The sequence below is a fragment of the Chlamydotis macqueenii genome, chromosome 1 (assembly GCF_036417535.1).
Source record: "Chlamydotis macqueenii isolate bChlMac1 chromosome 1, bChlMac1.mat, whole genome shotgun sequence".
Classification (NCBI taxonomy): Eukaryota; Metazoa; Chordata; class Aves; order Otidiformes; family Otididae; genus Chlamydotis; species Chlamydotis macqueenii.
This window is the reverse complement of record NC_141556.1, coordinates 78,406,333-78,421,299: the sequence shown is the minus strand read 5'-3', so window position 1 is coordinate 78,421,299 and position 14,967 is coordinate 78,406,333. Positions and strand designations below refer to the sequence as shown.

At 45.1% G+C, this 14,967-nt stretch overlaps 2 protein-coding genes across 6 annotated transcripts in view; both read left to right on the top strand.

Moving 5' to 3' along the window:
• LOC147602149 (uncharacterized) overlaps positions 1 to 14,967 on the top strand; it is a 214,208-nt gene that overhangs the window by 84,139 nt on the left and 115,102 nt on the right. The window lies entirely within an intron of this gene.
• Positions 89 to 7,771, top strand: LOC147602152 (protein FAM118A-like). 2 transcript variants are annotated; one of them, XM_086757817.1, is made up of 5 exons: positions 89 to 182; positions 3,759 to 3,814; positions 5,028 to 5,280; positions 6,581 to 6,802; positions 7,431 to 7,771. In XM_086757817.1, the coding sequence occupies exons 2-5, from the start codon at positions 3,768 to 3,770 to the stop codon at positions 7,581 to 7,583; spliced, it is 675 nt and encodes a 224-aa protein (XP_086613943.1). In that variant the 5' UTR covers positions 89 to 182; positions 3,759 to 3,767; the 3' UTR covers positions 7,584 to 7,771. The 2 variants fall into 2 exon arrangements, with proteins under 2 accessions (XP_086613943.1, XP_086613937.1); XM_086757811.1 differs by lacking the exon at positions 89 to 182 and adding an exon at positions 1,273 to 1,285.

Here is a 14,967-nt window from a genome sequence, read left to right as displayed (position 1 = left end):
AAGAAAAAAGACCACAGCGATCTGAAGAGGAGGAGAGCTTTGGCTCCTGTCTTTCAAGCGTGCCCAGCTGAAGGCCGGTGAACGTGTGAGTCTGTGGATGCGAACGGGAGTGACTGACAGGTGCTCTGCTGTCCCCGGTGAGCACGGGCAGCCAAGCCCACCCCTCGGTAGAGCCGCGGGAGGTAACTCTGCCATCACCGACTCTTTTTGCTGGTTTTTTTTTTTTTGTCTTTGTTTTGTTTTGCTTTCTCCTCACCCTAGTATTTTTCACCTTAATACTTCTGTCACCTGTGAGTTTTCGTAGCACCGACCCCGTTAATCTTCAAGTTTAGCGGTTCCCTTTCTCCTGTAACTGATTCTTCTATTTCTTACAGGCTCGAAGGCTGCTAATTTGTATTTTAGCCGGGAAAAAGTCTAAACTATTTTCGGGGGGGGTGGGGGGGGGAGCTGGGAGGAGAGCGTTACCCGTCCCCGCTTTACGAACCATGCCGTAGCACCGAGCACCGCCTCGCCCCAGCTCGCCTGCTCGACCCCGCTGCCGCTCAGCCATTGCACGGGTTTTAGCGAAACGCTTCGCCTTTTTAAAAAAAAAAACCAACAGATTTCACTGCGGCGAGTGCTGCCCGCACGGCATCAGCCAGCCAGCTCCCGCCGGCCGGAACCGTTCTCAGGCGGAACCTTTGTCGCGGGGCGGTGTTTCCCAGCCGGCGGGGAAAGCAGTGGCAGGGGACGGCCCCGGCGGGGAGGGCGGTGGCCGCCGCGGGGGGAGCCCGGTGCCCTTGGCCCCGCCCCGGCGGAGCGCGGCGGGGGCGGGGCCGAGCGAGGTGGCGGCGGCGGAGCCCGGCCCTGTGCCGGCGGGGCGGGGCGGGGGTTACCGGTGGGGATTACCGGTGGGGACTGCGTCTGGCCTCGCCGCCGCCGCTCCCTCCGTCAGCCCGGGGCGCCACGGCCCGCGGTTCCCGGGCGGGTCGGGCGGCAGCAGGGCCCCGGGCGCAGGGCGGGCCGGCGCCGGCAGCGTTGCCCGGGGAGCGGCTCCTCCTCGCTGGCGGGTGGGGGAGGATGAGCGCCCGCCGTGCGCCCAGTAGCGCCGGTTCGGTTGCCGGAGGGAGACCGGGGACTGAAGTGCCCGGCCCGGCGCTCTCGGGTTCTTCCCGGAGAGAACCGGCGGGAACTGGGGTGGGTGGGGCGCAGCGGCTTCGCTTTGCCCGGTGCTGCCTTTGAGATGAGCGTTTAAGGCTGTTTTTATGTGTTAAACTGCCTGGAAACCCCACTGGCAGTTTCGTCGGTGAGTGGGGTGCTTGTTTCGTGGATGGAGCCTGAAATAAAAGCTGCTTTGTCGAAGGGGAAGGAAGGAAGCAGCCAGAATTGGCTCTGACGAACCCTCCCGGTGCGCGGAGCGAAGAGCCAGCTCCGGCCCAGCGCTCTCAGGCCGCCGGGGGTCCGGGCTGCCGTGGGGAAAGGTCGCTGGAGAGCAACAGCGCAGGCCTTGGGTTGGCCCAGGGTGTCCTTCCAGCAGCAAAGCAGGGTTTGGCTGCTGGTGCCCAGGTCCTCTCTTTTTTCTGGGTGTGCTCCGTGAAGAAGTGCCTATTCCTTCTAGTAGGAGGATATTCAAGGCTAGTCACAACCCCCAGTACGCAAAGGGATGGAGAAATTTGAACTTTTATCGTTTTTAGCCATGCAGCTGTTAGGGACGGTGCTGATTGCTCCTGCACGTTTGCACCAGGAAGCAGCTTTAAGGGACGAGTGGAACCAGTGAGGTCTAAAATGTTGGTAGTGACGACATCCTGTGGAGAGATGCTTGTTTTCTTAATTTTGGTTAGTTACCACTGTGATTATTGGAGTTTTCTTGGGGATTCCTTCCCAAATAATTCACGGGATGGGGTTATAAAATAACACAATGTTTTTTTTTTTTCAGAATAAATCAGTTGCCCTTCCTTCAGGTGTTGTTTTTGCGTTGTGAACTCGTAACTTTTCCATATATGAAGGAGTCTTGTTCTCTGGATTTTGGGGTGTTTTGCTCTGGGCAGGGTTAGTGTTGTGAATTTTGAAAGTGCCGGCGTTCTTCAGACGATGGTGTGGCGTCTTTGTAGGATGTTGTCAGTGAAGGAAAGGAGCATGGAGAAAATAAATATTACAATAAGAGAAGATTTTTCCACTTGAAAAGACACTCTGGGTGTATTTGCAGAAGAGATCTGTGTGTTTTCCTCAGAAATGCTGTTGTCCCTCTATCAGAGAAGAGGTTTTTTTTCCTTCATTTTGTTCTTTTCTTTATTTGGTTGGTTTGTTTTGTTTTGGTTTTTTTTGTCAAATGATCTCCAAACGTAGGCCTCTTGCTTCCAAATTACCTTCCCGCATGTGAACCTCAGAGCTGGCAAGAAGCTTGATGAGCCACAGGGTCTGGCAGAATGCTTATTTGAGGGACTGGGGTCTGCAGTCTGCAGTCTCCACAGCCACAAACTGAGGTGTGTTTCAAAGCCAAACAAAAACAAACATCCTTACAAAACCAAAACCAAGAATTAATGAAACTTGGGGATTTCTAAGTGATGATATTGTAGCCAAATTCCCCTGCCGAGATGCAGGCCTCCTTATGCTTTAGACATGAGACAATATATATGGTAGAGAAATAAGTGTTTATTTAAAATGCTTGGTGAGAAAAAGATCGTTCATGTTGTATGGTCTGGTAGAGTGGCTGGCAGAGGGCCTCTCCTGATCACGATGTGTTGCAGAAGTCCGGTTTCCACAAACTTGGTTGAATCAACTGATTATTGTGACAAAAAAATATGAAGAAATACTTTAGTTTACTTGAAGTGAGTTAGCATTTTAGTGAGTGTGATAAATTTTATCTTGAATTTAGACAGAAGTATTTTTTATCTGCATGAATAGCCGTATCTCCGTTAGCTCCAAAATGTCAATCGACTGAGCTTTCCTGGAGCTGTGGCAGGTTGGCACACTCCTGCTTTGTCAGCTTTGTTTCTGGCAGTGCGTTGCTTAACTGGGATGTGACGTCCTGTCCTGGTTTTGGCAGGGATGGAGTTAATTTTCCTCTCGGTAGCCGGTGTGGTTTGGATTTTGGATGTGAAGAATGTTGGTAAAAACACTCTGATGATAAGAGTTGTTGTTAATGAGACCAAGGGCACTGTCTGGCTTTCCAAGTCTCAAAGTCTCGTTAAGGTGCAGGTGCGGGAAGCTGGGCAAGAGACAGACGGAATGATTGACCCAAACTGGCCAAAGAGAGTATTCCATGCCATAAACGTTCTGCTCAGTGTGTAAGTGGGGGTTGCCCTTGGAGGGGCATCCACCTCCATCCATCTCACTCTCTCGCTCACTGGCCTCGTTCCCTCTACATCTCTGGCTCCTTTTCGCTCCTTTGCTTGCTGCTCAGTTTCGTTTCCGTGATGGCTGCTCAGGACGGGCTGTGTCGGTCACTGGGTAGTGAGAAAATGTACATTGTTCATTTTGTATATTTTAGTATCCTTATATTTTGTAGTTATTGTAGTTTTTCTTTGCTATTCTAGTAAACTGTCTTCATCTCAACCCGCGAGTTTTTTTCTTCCCCGTTTCTCTCCCCCATCCCACTGGGGAGGGGGAGGGTGAGCGAGAAACTGTGTGGTGACCAGGGCTAAACCACAACACAGAGAGAGTCTTGATTTTCAAATACTTGGTAAGAGTAAATAGAAAATGCTAACAGTAATACTGTTAATCTTGGCCTTTTTTAAGGTAGGAGCATTAAGAATTATTTTACTTTTTGTTTAACTTAGGGCTCAGAGATGGAATCATCAGAACGGTCAACAGTTACAAGTGAGCAGAAATCCAGGTAACTTGTGTTGCAGAGGTTGTATGAAACTGTCTCTTAATGAAAATCTGAAAATGTAGTGGGAAAATCACTGACTGAAAATTGGATATGAGAACAACATCATGCTTGAAAACTTGCAATGATCCCAGAAACTCGTTTCTCCATTGAGCGAATGCTTGGTACTCAGTTAAGCTGTTCGTGCAGAATAAATAATAACTTGCTGAGAGGAAACGATTGGTGCTGAGTGTGTCAGGAAGGCATGGGGATTATCAGCAACACACTCCTTGTAGGCGTTAGCTGGCAACTTTATCTACATGTCTATTAGTTGCTTTGCCTGAGGCCGTTTCAAGTTAAACGTTATTGTTTTAGCTAGATGGTTTCAGACGATTGTGAAGTAAGAGGTGTTAAACATTCAGATTAACAGGAATTAAAAATCCCTGAAGGTAGTTCTGAAAGTTAAGGGAATTCGAAGGTTCTGTGTTACTGAAATCTTTCTTTGTATACAGTGGTTTCACTGTATGGTGTAAATACATTTTCACTTCTTTGCAAATTAATCATGAAAGCCAGACTTTCTGGACAGTTTCTTTTTTGTGCTGCGTTGTGCAGTGAATACGGACGTAGACCGGAGTACGCCATTGGGAGTAACCTGTGGTTAGTAACATCGGAATAGTGCGCCAGATGAACCCTTGATCTCAACAAGCGTGACTGTTCTTATGCTGATGGATCCTAAAGTGAGAATGAAAGATACTGCTTTTTCCCGGAAAAACAAAAGATGTTACCTTGAAATACTGTCCCTTTGAAATAGTTCCACATACTTTCTGTCAGACGTGTATTAAGTAAATCACTGGACAGTCCTTTTGAATACTTTTTTCAAAATTTCATATGAAATGGTGTTTGGCTAGCTGAGTAGACTGCAAATTGTCAATCGTCAGCTTTCTTCTCAAAGACATCAGTGATTTGAAGTTGTTGCCATTTTTGGCTTAAATTAATTATGCACGCTTCCTTGTCTAAAATGACAAAAAGACTTGGAGTACATCGTGGGTTTGGGGAGGGCTGTGAACTGTTACCAGTAGCAATCTTCTGCGTAGCAGTGGAGAACTCGGGTCCTTTTGGTTGGTCAGCATTTGCACAAGTGTTAATATTTCATACGGACTTCTTGAGTCAGTCATGAGATCTTCAGTCAAGTTAGAGAATGCACTGTCAAAAATGAAGATGTTTGCCTTCTCTTTTAAAGGAAGTTCTTAAAAAGTCTAATAAGAAAGCAGCCTCGGGACCTTCTTCTTGTAACTGGAACTGGAGTCAGTGCTGCAGTAGCACCGGGAATCCCAGCGCTGTGCTCCTGGAGAAGCTGCATTGGGGCTGTAATTGAAGCAGCTGAACAGCTGGAGGTGCTTCACCCGGGAGATGTCGCTGAATTTCGTCAAAAAGTAATCAAAGACAGAGACCTGCTTGTGGTTGCACATGATCTCATCAGGAAAATGTCACCAGTGAGTATGCCTATAACTCACCTTGATTTCCAAAATTATATTACATACATTTATTTTGTTATCAACAAAAATTCTTTTCCGCTTTCTAAAACTTGATTTTTTTTTTCTGGTAAAAACTGAGATTTTGAGGGTGATCTCATAGTACATTGCTCGTTTTGGAGAAGATTAAAAAATCCTTGGTTTTTAGTGTAAGTAAGCTTTCGCCGTAATTCATACAAGCAAGAGTCCTGACTATTAAATATTTGACATAATGTTTCGTGGAACTGAAAGAAGAATTTACAGCTCTGCCGGCTAAAACTAGAGCTACCCTGACAATACAGGTAGACCTTGACCCTGCTGATAGCCTTAGGTCACTCAGACTGAATCACCGCTGCTGCTCACACTTCACTGAAGACAGTCCATACGTGCCTGGTTTCTCAGCCGTTCATCTTGGGTTCCAGAGATTTTCAGATTGCGCTAGTAGGTTTGCCAAGTCTTCTAGTTGAAATAATTCGGGTGACATACACACTGCTAAGTTGTAGGACCTGTTGAGCGTTTGCAACGCATAGTGAGCTTCTCTGCAGGCAAAATTTAATGATAACATCTCTCTTATGGGAGGAGACTGTGTAGTTAGGCTTTGTAGCAGACGTAGTGATTAACACATGAAATACATCAAGACACATACAGTAAGCAAAAAAAAGAAAAAAAAAAAAAAAAAAGAAAAAAAGCCCAACCCATTAATAGGATATCCATATATCCCAGACTCTGAATCCAGGGAATGGTAATTTTAGTACACAAACTGATTTTCAAAGCATACTGAGAGAGGGGAGGTTTCCATGTGGTTAGGCCAGTAACTGTATTTGGCTTATCAACAGACGTTTGTTCTGTGTGTAATACAACTCCTTGAACAGGAAGCCTGTATGTTTTGTAGAATTGTTACAGGTTCCTGTCAGTCTCAGCAGGTACTCCAGGCAAATGCAGCCTACGCTTTCCTAAAAGTGTACCTCCGTGTTTGTTTACAAGTGACAAGTGAGGATTTAACTGTAGCAAAATAATTTGGTTTATTGTACCTGTATAACGAGCTACCTGGAGAAAACCAGACTTATTTTGAGCTACATTAAGTAGCAAGAGCACCTGAGTAATCTGAGGTTGGTTTTAGATGGTTCTGTACATTCAGACCTTTATGCTTGGTGTACCATGTAAGCCCTCTTGGAGAGAAATGCTTTGGCCTGAAGTAGATAAATGATGTGGGTTTTCCGTTGGAGGCGGTTATAACGGTGCACGTGGTCCTTACGAAGTGTTCGTCTTTTCCTTTTTTCAGCGTACTGGGGATACGAAGCCCAGCTTCTTCCAGGATTGCTTAATGGAGGTGTTTGATGATTTGGAACAGCACATTCAGAATCCTGTTGTTCTGCAGTCGATCCTGAGACTCATGGAGAGAGGCACAATGGTTCTGACTACAAACTATGATAATTTACTTGAAATATTTGGTCAGCAGCAGGGTAAACCTATGGAATCTTTAGACTTGAAAGATAAGGATAAGGTATGATGAGAGCAGCAACATTTTTACACTTATTGTAAGAGAAGGCAGCTCATGAGCTTCGTTGAAAGATGTTTTCCTGATTAAACAGTGTCGAGGCTAAAACTCCGTAGTCGGTAAAGCGCGTCTATGAGCTAACAGCAGATGAACAGACGTTTATTTTAGGTGTCTCTTTATTCTGAATAATCTGGTAACAGTCACCAAAGAGAATTTCAGCAACACATTTATTAACCAATTCCCCTCCAGTCCCTGGAAAAAAGACACAAACTTACTTAACTTACGTGAAGTAGCTGTAACAGCCACAAACATGATTTCACCTAGCTGGCAGTTAATTTGGTGTTCATATCTTTTCTGTCAGCGTTGCTGGGACTTGCTTCTTGGTTGAGTGCTTGTTTAGACAAAAAAAAGCCAGAGATACCTTCAGGATCAGCAGTCAGCTCTTCATTACAATTTAAAGTAAGCTGTGTAATTAGTAACTAAAACTATTTCTTGATGCAGCAGAGTGCAAAAGTAGTTATTTCTGCTTCAAGTGGTTTTGTAAGTCAGGGCAGCTGTATGTTTTTGCACAATCTCGGTTATCGTAGTATATTAGAGTGTAACAAAAGAATTTAACTTGCTTGATTGGCTTTAGGTTCTTCAGTGGGCCAGAGGTCATATAAAGTATGGAGTTCTTCACATTCACGGCTTATACACAGATCCCTGTGGAATGGTGCTGCATCCCTCGGGATATAAAGATGTTACTCAAGATCCTGAAGTCATGGTTCGCGTGAGCTTTAAAATTTAACTGTGTTTTGCCAAACGGTTCTGTTGTGATCGCTGCACAGACGTTACCTAAGGCGAGGGTTTTGTCAGACCGTATAGATTAAATACTTGGGGCCCAGAAAAGAGGCAGGACTATGCAGAAAGCCAGCTGTGTTGCTAGGGCAGTGTATGCTCTTGTGTACCGCTGCTGTGTAAATCACAACCAAAACCCTCAGCTGTAGGTCACAGTTTCAGTGTTCTTTGTGTTTCTCTCATGAAGGGACGTTAGCCCCAAAATACTAGACACCAGAACAAGGATTCATCACCATCTGGTGGCTTGGATTCATTTTTTAGGGGTTTAAGCTGCTACCGGCTCTGGATCCTGGACTTAATGTAATATCTTTGGTATTTTAGGAAGTTAAACATTTGGTCAAGAATATCAATTTTCCTTATTTACAGATTGACCTAACGGGAGCCTGATATTCTGTCACAGTTAGGGCTAATAAGGGGGAAACCTCAGTGTGAGGATAATGTTTTGATAGAATCATAGAGCAGTTTGGGTTGGAAGGGACCTCTAAAGGTCATCCAGTCCAACCCCTCTGCAAGGACCAGGGCATCTTCAACCAGATCAGGTTGCTCTGAGACAATAAAATAGAAGAGGCTGGGGAACAGTATTCCATTTGTGACAGTGAATGGCGTTCTGTAGAGGGCATTTAATGCTAAAATGGAGAACTGCTCGATACCTTTGCTGAAGGTAACCATCCTGCATCAACAGGGAGCTAAGTTTTACTAACTAGGTCTGTTCACCTACTTCCCCCGCTCCCTTCCATCCTGTTTCTTCTCAACTCATAAAATTCATTAGCTGTAACAATGAAGAGCCTTTAATACAAAACCAGGGAAAACAACCAACTGTATCTTGAAGGGAGGAGATTTCTTTAATGTTTTGCAAACAAGGAGAGTTCCGCTACGGCTTATCCAGAGAATTGAGGAAAAAAACTGGAGTAAATGACCTTGGGAAGAATACGGTTTTACAGCTCTTTTATTTATCATGTCAGCAAAACTCTTTTGTCTAAAATTATTCCCAAGTGATGCACAGCAGGAACTTGCCTTCCCTAAAGGAATATTGCAGGTGTATGCCCAAATTATGTCGTGGTTTTTGCAACTGAATGGATATTAATTTTAGACTGGATTAGGTTTTTCTTTCCATGAGGGCTAGAAAAAGTATTTAGCAGAGCATCTAGGTTTCAGGAAGTCTGTCTGCAGCGTAGACACCTAAAAGTAAGTTGGGGTGCAATTTCAGACATTGAACTAGCCTTAGCCTGCTGGTTTGTTCTTGGACATACTGCTGTGGATGGGTGTGATGGACGCATTTTTCATAGTCTGAGCAGTGTCTGGAGCCTGTTGAGTCTGGAGTATCAGTAGCCAATTCATTGTGAAGCAGCCATTGATAACAGGATGGGCCTGGGAGGGGCGTCCATTTAGAGCTTATGTAAATGGAGTTGACTACAAAATCAGACTATAATGCTCCCCTGTTTGTTCAGTGGAATTACTAATTGGCATCGTACTTGCCTGAAGAGGGACCTTACTCTTACTTCAAAATCTTGTTGATCTAATTTACAAGTCAAGATCCCAAACAAAACTGTTTTCAAAGACTCATTACCGCTCTTTACACTACCAAACTGTCAGGTTTCATTTTTTTAATGTTTGTTTACAAACTCTCTTTTAAAAAATAGCAGGAGGAGTTTGTTAAAAGGATTATATGAAAGAAAGGAGAAATGCAGGCATTGATCCTGACAGGGGACGTCAGCCACCTAGACATCTGCTGGAAAAGCAGCTCAGCGAGCTGCAGGCAGTCCAGGAAACTACTGGAGTGCGTTGAGGACGGCTTCCTGGTACAGGTGATGGAGAGCCTGACCGGAGGAGCGGCACTGCTGGACCTGCTGTTCACTGATGTGGAAGAACTTATTGGAGAGGTCAAGGTTGTAGCCTGGGGTGCAGCAGTCATGCCTTGGTAGAATTCTCAGTCTACAGATGAAGCAGATGAAGTTGCTAAGCTGCTGTGCATCCTATTTGAAAGGTCATGACAGACTGGGGAAGTTCCCAGTGGCTGGAAAAGGGGAAACATAAGCCCCATTTTTAAGAAGGGAAAAAAGGAATACCTGGGGAACTACACACCAGTCAGTCTCACCTCTGCCTGGCAAGATCATAGAGCAGATCCTTTTGGAAATGGTGCTAAGGCACATGGAAAATAAGGAGGTGATTGGTGACAGCCAACACGGCTTCACAAAGAGCAAATTGTGCCTGACCAATTTGATAGCTGCCTAAGGGTTACAGTGTTGATGAATAAGGGAAGAGCAACTGATGTCATCTACCTGGACTCATGCAAAACATTCTTGTCTCTAAACTGGAGAGACACGGGTTTGAGAGATGGGCCACTCGGTGGATGAGGAATTGGCTGGATGGTCATGGTCAGAAGAGTTGCAGTCAGTGGCTCAATGTCTAGGTGGCCAGTGACGAGTGGCATTCCTCAGGGGTCCATACTGAGACCAAGTACCATTTAGCACCTTTGTCAGGGACATGCACAGTGGGACAGAGTACACCCTCAGCAGGTTGGTCAATGACTCCAAGCTGTGTGGTGCCATCGACACACTGGAGGGAAGGGATGCCATCCAGAGGGATCTTGACAGGCTGGAGAGGTGGGCCGGTGCCAACCTCATGAAGTTCAGCCAGGCCAAGTGCAAGATCCTGCACCTGGGTCATGGCAATTCCAGGTACAAATACAGGCTGGGCGGAGAATGGATCGAGAGCAGCCTTGAGGAGGACTTGAGGGTGCTGGTGGACAGGAAGCATGGCATGAGCCATCAATGTGCGCTTGCAGCCCAGAAAACCAACCACATCCTGGGCTGCATCAAGAGGAGTGTGGCCAGCAGGTCAAGGGAGGTGATTCTCCCCCTCTACTCTGCCCTGGTGAGACCCTCACCTGGAGTACTGTGTCCAGCTCTGGAGCCCCCAACAGAAGAAGGATGTGAACCTGCTGGAGCGAGTTCAGAGGAGGGCCACCAAGATGATAAAAGGGCTGGAGCACCTCTCCTGTGAGAGAGGTGCTGAGAGAGTTGGGGCTGTTCAGCCTGGAGAAGAGGAGGCTCCGGGGAGACCTGATAGGGGCCTTCCAGTACCTCAAGGGGGCCTACAGGAAAGCCGGGGAGAGATGCTTTGTCAGGGAGTGCAGTGATAGGAGAAGAGGTAATGGTTTAAAGTGCTGTCGGGTAGATTTAGATTGGACATAAGGAAGAAATTGCGTGTGTGGTGAGGCACTGAACAGGTTGCCCAGAGAAGCTGTGGATGCTCCATCCCTGGAAGTGCTCAAGGCCAGGTTGGGACGGGGCTTTGAGCAACCTGGTCCAGTGGAAGAGCTCCCTGCCCATGGCAGGGGGTTGGAAGTAGGTCATTTTTAAGGTCCCTTACAGCACAACCGTTCTGTGACTCTAAATAGAACCCTGCTGTTCTGGGATGTTGCATAAAAGTGTACAAACTTTTTGGATACTAGCTTACGCTATTGCTGTCTCTCACACTTCTCTAGATGCTGATCGAGTGGACAGCACAACACTCTTGGGTAAGCAATGTCCTTATTTTACAGAAAGTTCCACAATCTATCAAGGAGATAGAAATATGTCTCTTATTTACAAAATAATTAAATCATTGTTGTGCAGCGCTCTGATTTAGCTCTGAAAGTCTGCTTAACACATTCTCTTTTTACTCCTCTTTCTTTCTGCATATCAGCAGGTAACTGCTAACTTTCAGCTGTCAATGAAAGGACAAAGGACTGAATGGAAAAGCTCTGGAAAATGTATATTTACAATTATTAGTGGTGGCCAGGGTATTTTAAGATAATATGAACATCCATGAGGTTTTGGCTTAAATTTGCAAACATGCATTTGGCCATGTTGAATGCCTGCCTTAAGAAGGTATAGAAGAGTGAGTCTCCACCTTAAGCACATAGCACTGACGGTGAATTTTTGGCTAAGCATTGTGCAGGTAGCTTTCGGGTGCTTCTGTGAGTAAGCAGAGCAATAATACATTCCAATTTATGGTATAAAATAGCAAAACTCCCCTTTGCAACAACACTTCATCTTAAAAAGATTGCACTTCTAAGATATCTGTGCTGCTCGGGCAAATAATATTAAAACTGTCTAGAAGTATCATTTCATTATTGCATAGAAGGGTCTTTGGCAGCGGCAGACTGAAACCTCTCACTTTTTCACAATCCAGAAGTACACAAGGTGTGACAGGTGTAAAGTCAGAGATGACTTTTGTTAATTCCAACTAGGTTCTAAGCTTACCTGTCTTTCAGATGAGTTCATAAATCCCCTTTTCAGTCAAGCACAATCATTCATCAGTGGAGAAGACAGCAAACGCTTGAGCACAATTTAGTCTAGTTCCACTTACTATAAGGTTCCTTTACTAACTTACTGGCACTCGCCTCACAAGTAATTCTAATACCCATTTACTTGTATTTTGGAATACATAGCAAGTAAAAAAAAAAAAAAAAAAAACAAAAACCAAAACCACAAACAGATTTGTATAATACCCCCCCTCCAAAATATATCTGGAGTTTTAAGTGATGGATGTCCTGATTCTGAGGGAATTTCCCTTCCATTCATTTTTACTGTCCAGCTACACTGTTTATACTTTCAACAGTAGCTCACACCGATAATTTCTTTTTAAACTTCTAAAAGAAAGAAGCTTCTCACCTGTGAACTCCACAAGCATTATCACACAAAATCAAGAATTATTTTCTTTGAAAGGCAGCTGTGTAATTAGTTACTTCCTGCATTATATGTTCGTGCCAGAGCTCAGTGTTGGGGAAGAGCTCGAGATCACTGAACGGGTGCAGACTGTCAGCAGGGTTGGTGTTGTAATTTAAAAGCCAAATGCAAGAACCTCAGTGGACCAGAGTTTTGCTTACCTTAATATTTGATGCTTGTAATAAAAAGTATACAAAGCACATTAACTGGCAAAATTAAAATGTTTCTTTCTTTCCCACCCCCCCCTCCCTTCCCCCTTCTCCACAGGAACTTCATGTGTGGACTGTGCTAAAAGGAAATTAGGGGGAAACTGCACTGACTCTCCTAAGAGAATCAAGGCATCAGATAATGGCACACCCACTGTTTAGTGAGAAAAAACCAAAACCCAGGCCAGAAGCTGTTTAATAGTAGGTGTTTTACATCTGCTCCACGGAAAGTTTTGAGCTGTTTCCATGGTTTTAAGTGGAATGAAAATTGTCTGTCTTAGCCTTTTCTTTTCTGGGGCTGTGGGTGTGTGATGTACGTAAAGCCTGAGCGTCATACGAGCCACTCTCCAGGCGCTTCCATGCTACTGAAGCGGTACCTGCAAGGTCATTTAGGAGCAGGTGCAAGTTTTCTCTGCCTGTGCTTCAAGGCAGTTGGACCAAGGTCTTAGCCAAGGGGGAGCCCCAAAGGAGATGATGGTTCAATGTGTCAAAAATGACTTATGGGATACCTGGGACTGTTAGTTGCCTTTAAAATGAAGGGGTTTTATTATTTTCTCATCAGCTGAAACTGTGATTAGGCTGCTCTTCAGGGGTCTGCCAGTACAAGGCTGCTTGCAAGCTTCAGATTCAGAACTCTTGAGCTGTGAGGAACAGGAAATGTTTCACGTTTATAGAATGTGCATCATGATAACTTGCCTCTTTTACACTTTTAGCGTGAGTATTGGTTGTACTTTTTCAGTCTGTTAAGGCACGAGATCACACAGGGAGAAAAGGATGTCACAGCAATGTATCAGCAAGCACATATCACACGTACGTGGGGACTTACTGACCTGTTTGCAGTGTGTACCTATGGAAATACCTTAGCAGTTGTTTAAATCGTAGAGTATGCTGCTAGTTATCTCAGAAAGCAGGTAATGGATACTCCTAGTGCAGCAGAATTAAAACCAGTTAGCATCTAATTATGCAGTGGTAGACGATTTCCAGGATGTAAGTTTGACTGCAGCTGAACTACTGAAATGATTACGGTTAGGCACTGCATTAACTTACTTTTTTTTTCCTGAGGTGCTGTTACTTCACCGACCACTGAGTTGTGTCACCACTAAACTGGTATAATTACCAGTCCAGTTGCTAACACTGAGCATCTGAAATGTTGTAGTCAGCTGCCTCTCACCTCAGTGTTTGCAGGCGAGCACGTTCAGGGACCATGCTTTGTTCCGATACCGGCACGTTTGTATCCGTCAGTCCTGGAGAGTTGCTTCAGTCAGGTTTCTCTGCTGATGCTCCCTGTGGATTTGACCTGTTCTGCCTTCTGAGATCACACCACAGTAATGAGGTTTTTACAGGGAGTGGAAGTGATGGGTCTGTCAGATGACCTTTCTGTCTGCATTGTGGTATGTCAGCTCCACATCACAAAAATTATTTCTGCTTGTTCTCTAGTGTGTGTGTGCAAAATGAAAGGCTTAACAGCGAGGTGCATGCTTCTTTCTAGACTAATAACTACTGAGATGGGGAGAGGTTGTTTGGTGTGGAAGTTTTTGTCCCTGTTCTAAAGTAGGTGAAGATCTGAAGACATTTTGCCTGGAAAAGCAATCTTAATGCACGCACACTGACTCTTGTCTCTTCTGCCTGAGAAGAAAACATCCAGTCATCTGTCACGCTTGACAGTCTGGAAACCATACTTAGGTTTTAGTGTGTGATGTAATTGCAGGGTCAGTTCTCGAGGTTTCAGCTGTGTTTTTCAGAAGGTAAAAATCAAATGCAAAACCAGCTGGAATATAGACTGCAGTCATCCTCTCCCCTTAAGAGACTGCATTTATGCATACATCACTTTTGAAAATTAAGTCTTTCAGCATCGTGTATAGAACTATCTCAAAGACTCTTATAGCTAAAATTTGCTTCTCTAGTCAGCAGGAAGAATTGGCCGTTTTGAAAAGTGATCAGTCCTGCTACTCTGACTGCTGCTGTGTCAGCTTAGAACACTTACATTGTTGCTTCAAGCTGCAGCAAAATTAACTGGAAGAGGGGAGCTATCGATGGCCCTGGTTACTGCAGCTATTTAAGCCCACCCCTGAAGTCATGGAGCACCTTCTCTTGTGCCTGCAGTCAGATTTACATTAGGAAATCACAGCCCCCTGCTTGGGCAAGGATCAGCTTGCACCTAGCACTGGTGACCTCTCCATTTTGCAGACAGTGACTGCTGAACTGGAACTTGAACAGCAGCCTCCCCTGACTCAAGTGCCATTTATTTGTATCCTGAAAAGCAGATGAGTAAGTAAGGGGCCATGTCAATTCCTAACATACACAATAAGAAGGCAGAAATGCCCAGTTGTGGTTTTGTTCCCCCACTCCCAATCACAGAATATATTTCAGTCATCTTAGGGACAGGATTCCCTTGCAGCTCCCTCAGGGTTTAAAA

Bases quoted from the DNA above. Each gene is read 5' to 3' on its own strand.
- LOC147602152 (XM_086757817.1), top strand. From the start codon at position 3,768: ATGGAATCATCAGAACGGTCAACAGTTACAAGTGAGCAGAAATCCAG. The intron at 5,281-6,580 runs GTGAGTATGCCT...TCCTTTTTTCAG, and splicing joins TCATCAGGAAAATGTCACCA to CGTACTGGGGATACGAAGCC. The intron at 6,803-7,430 runs GTATGATGAGAG...GATTGGCTTTAG, and splicing joins ACTTGAAAGATAAGGATAAG to GTTCTTCAGTGGGCCAGAGG.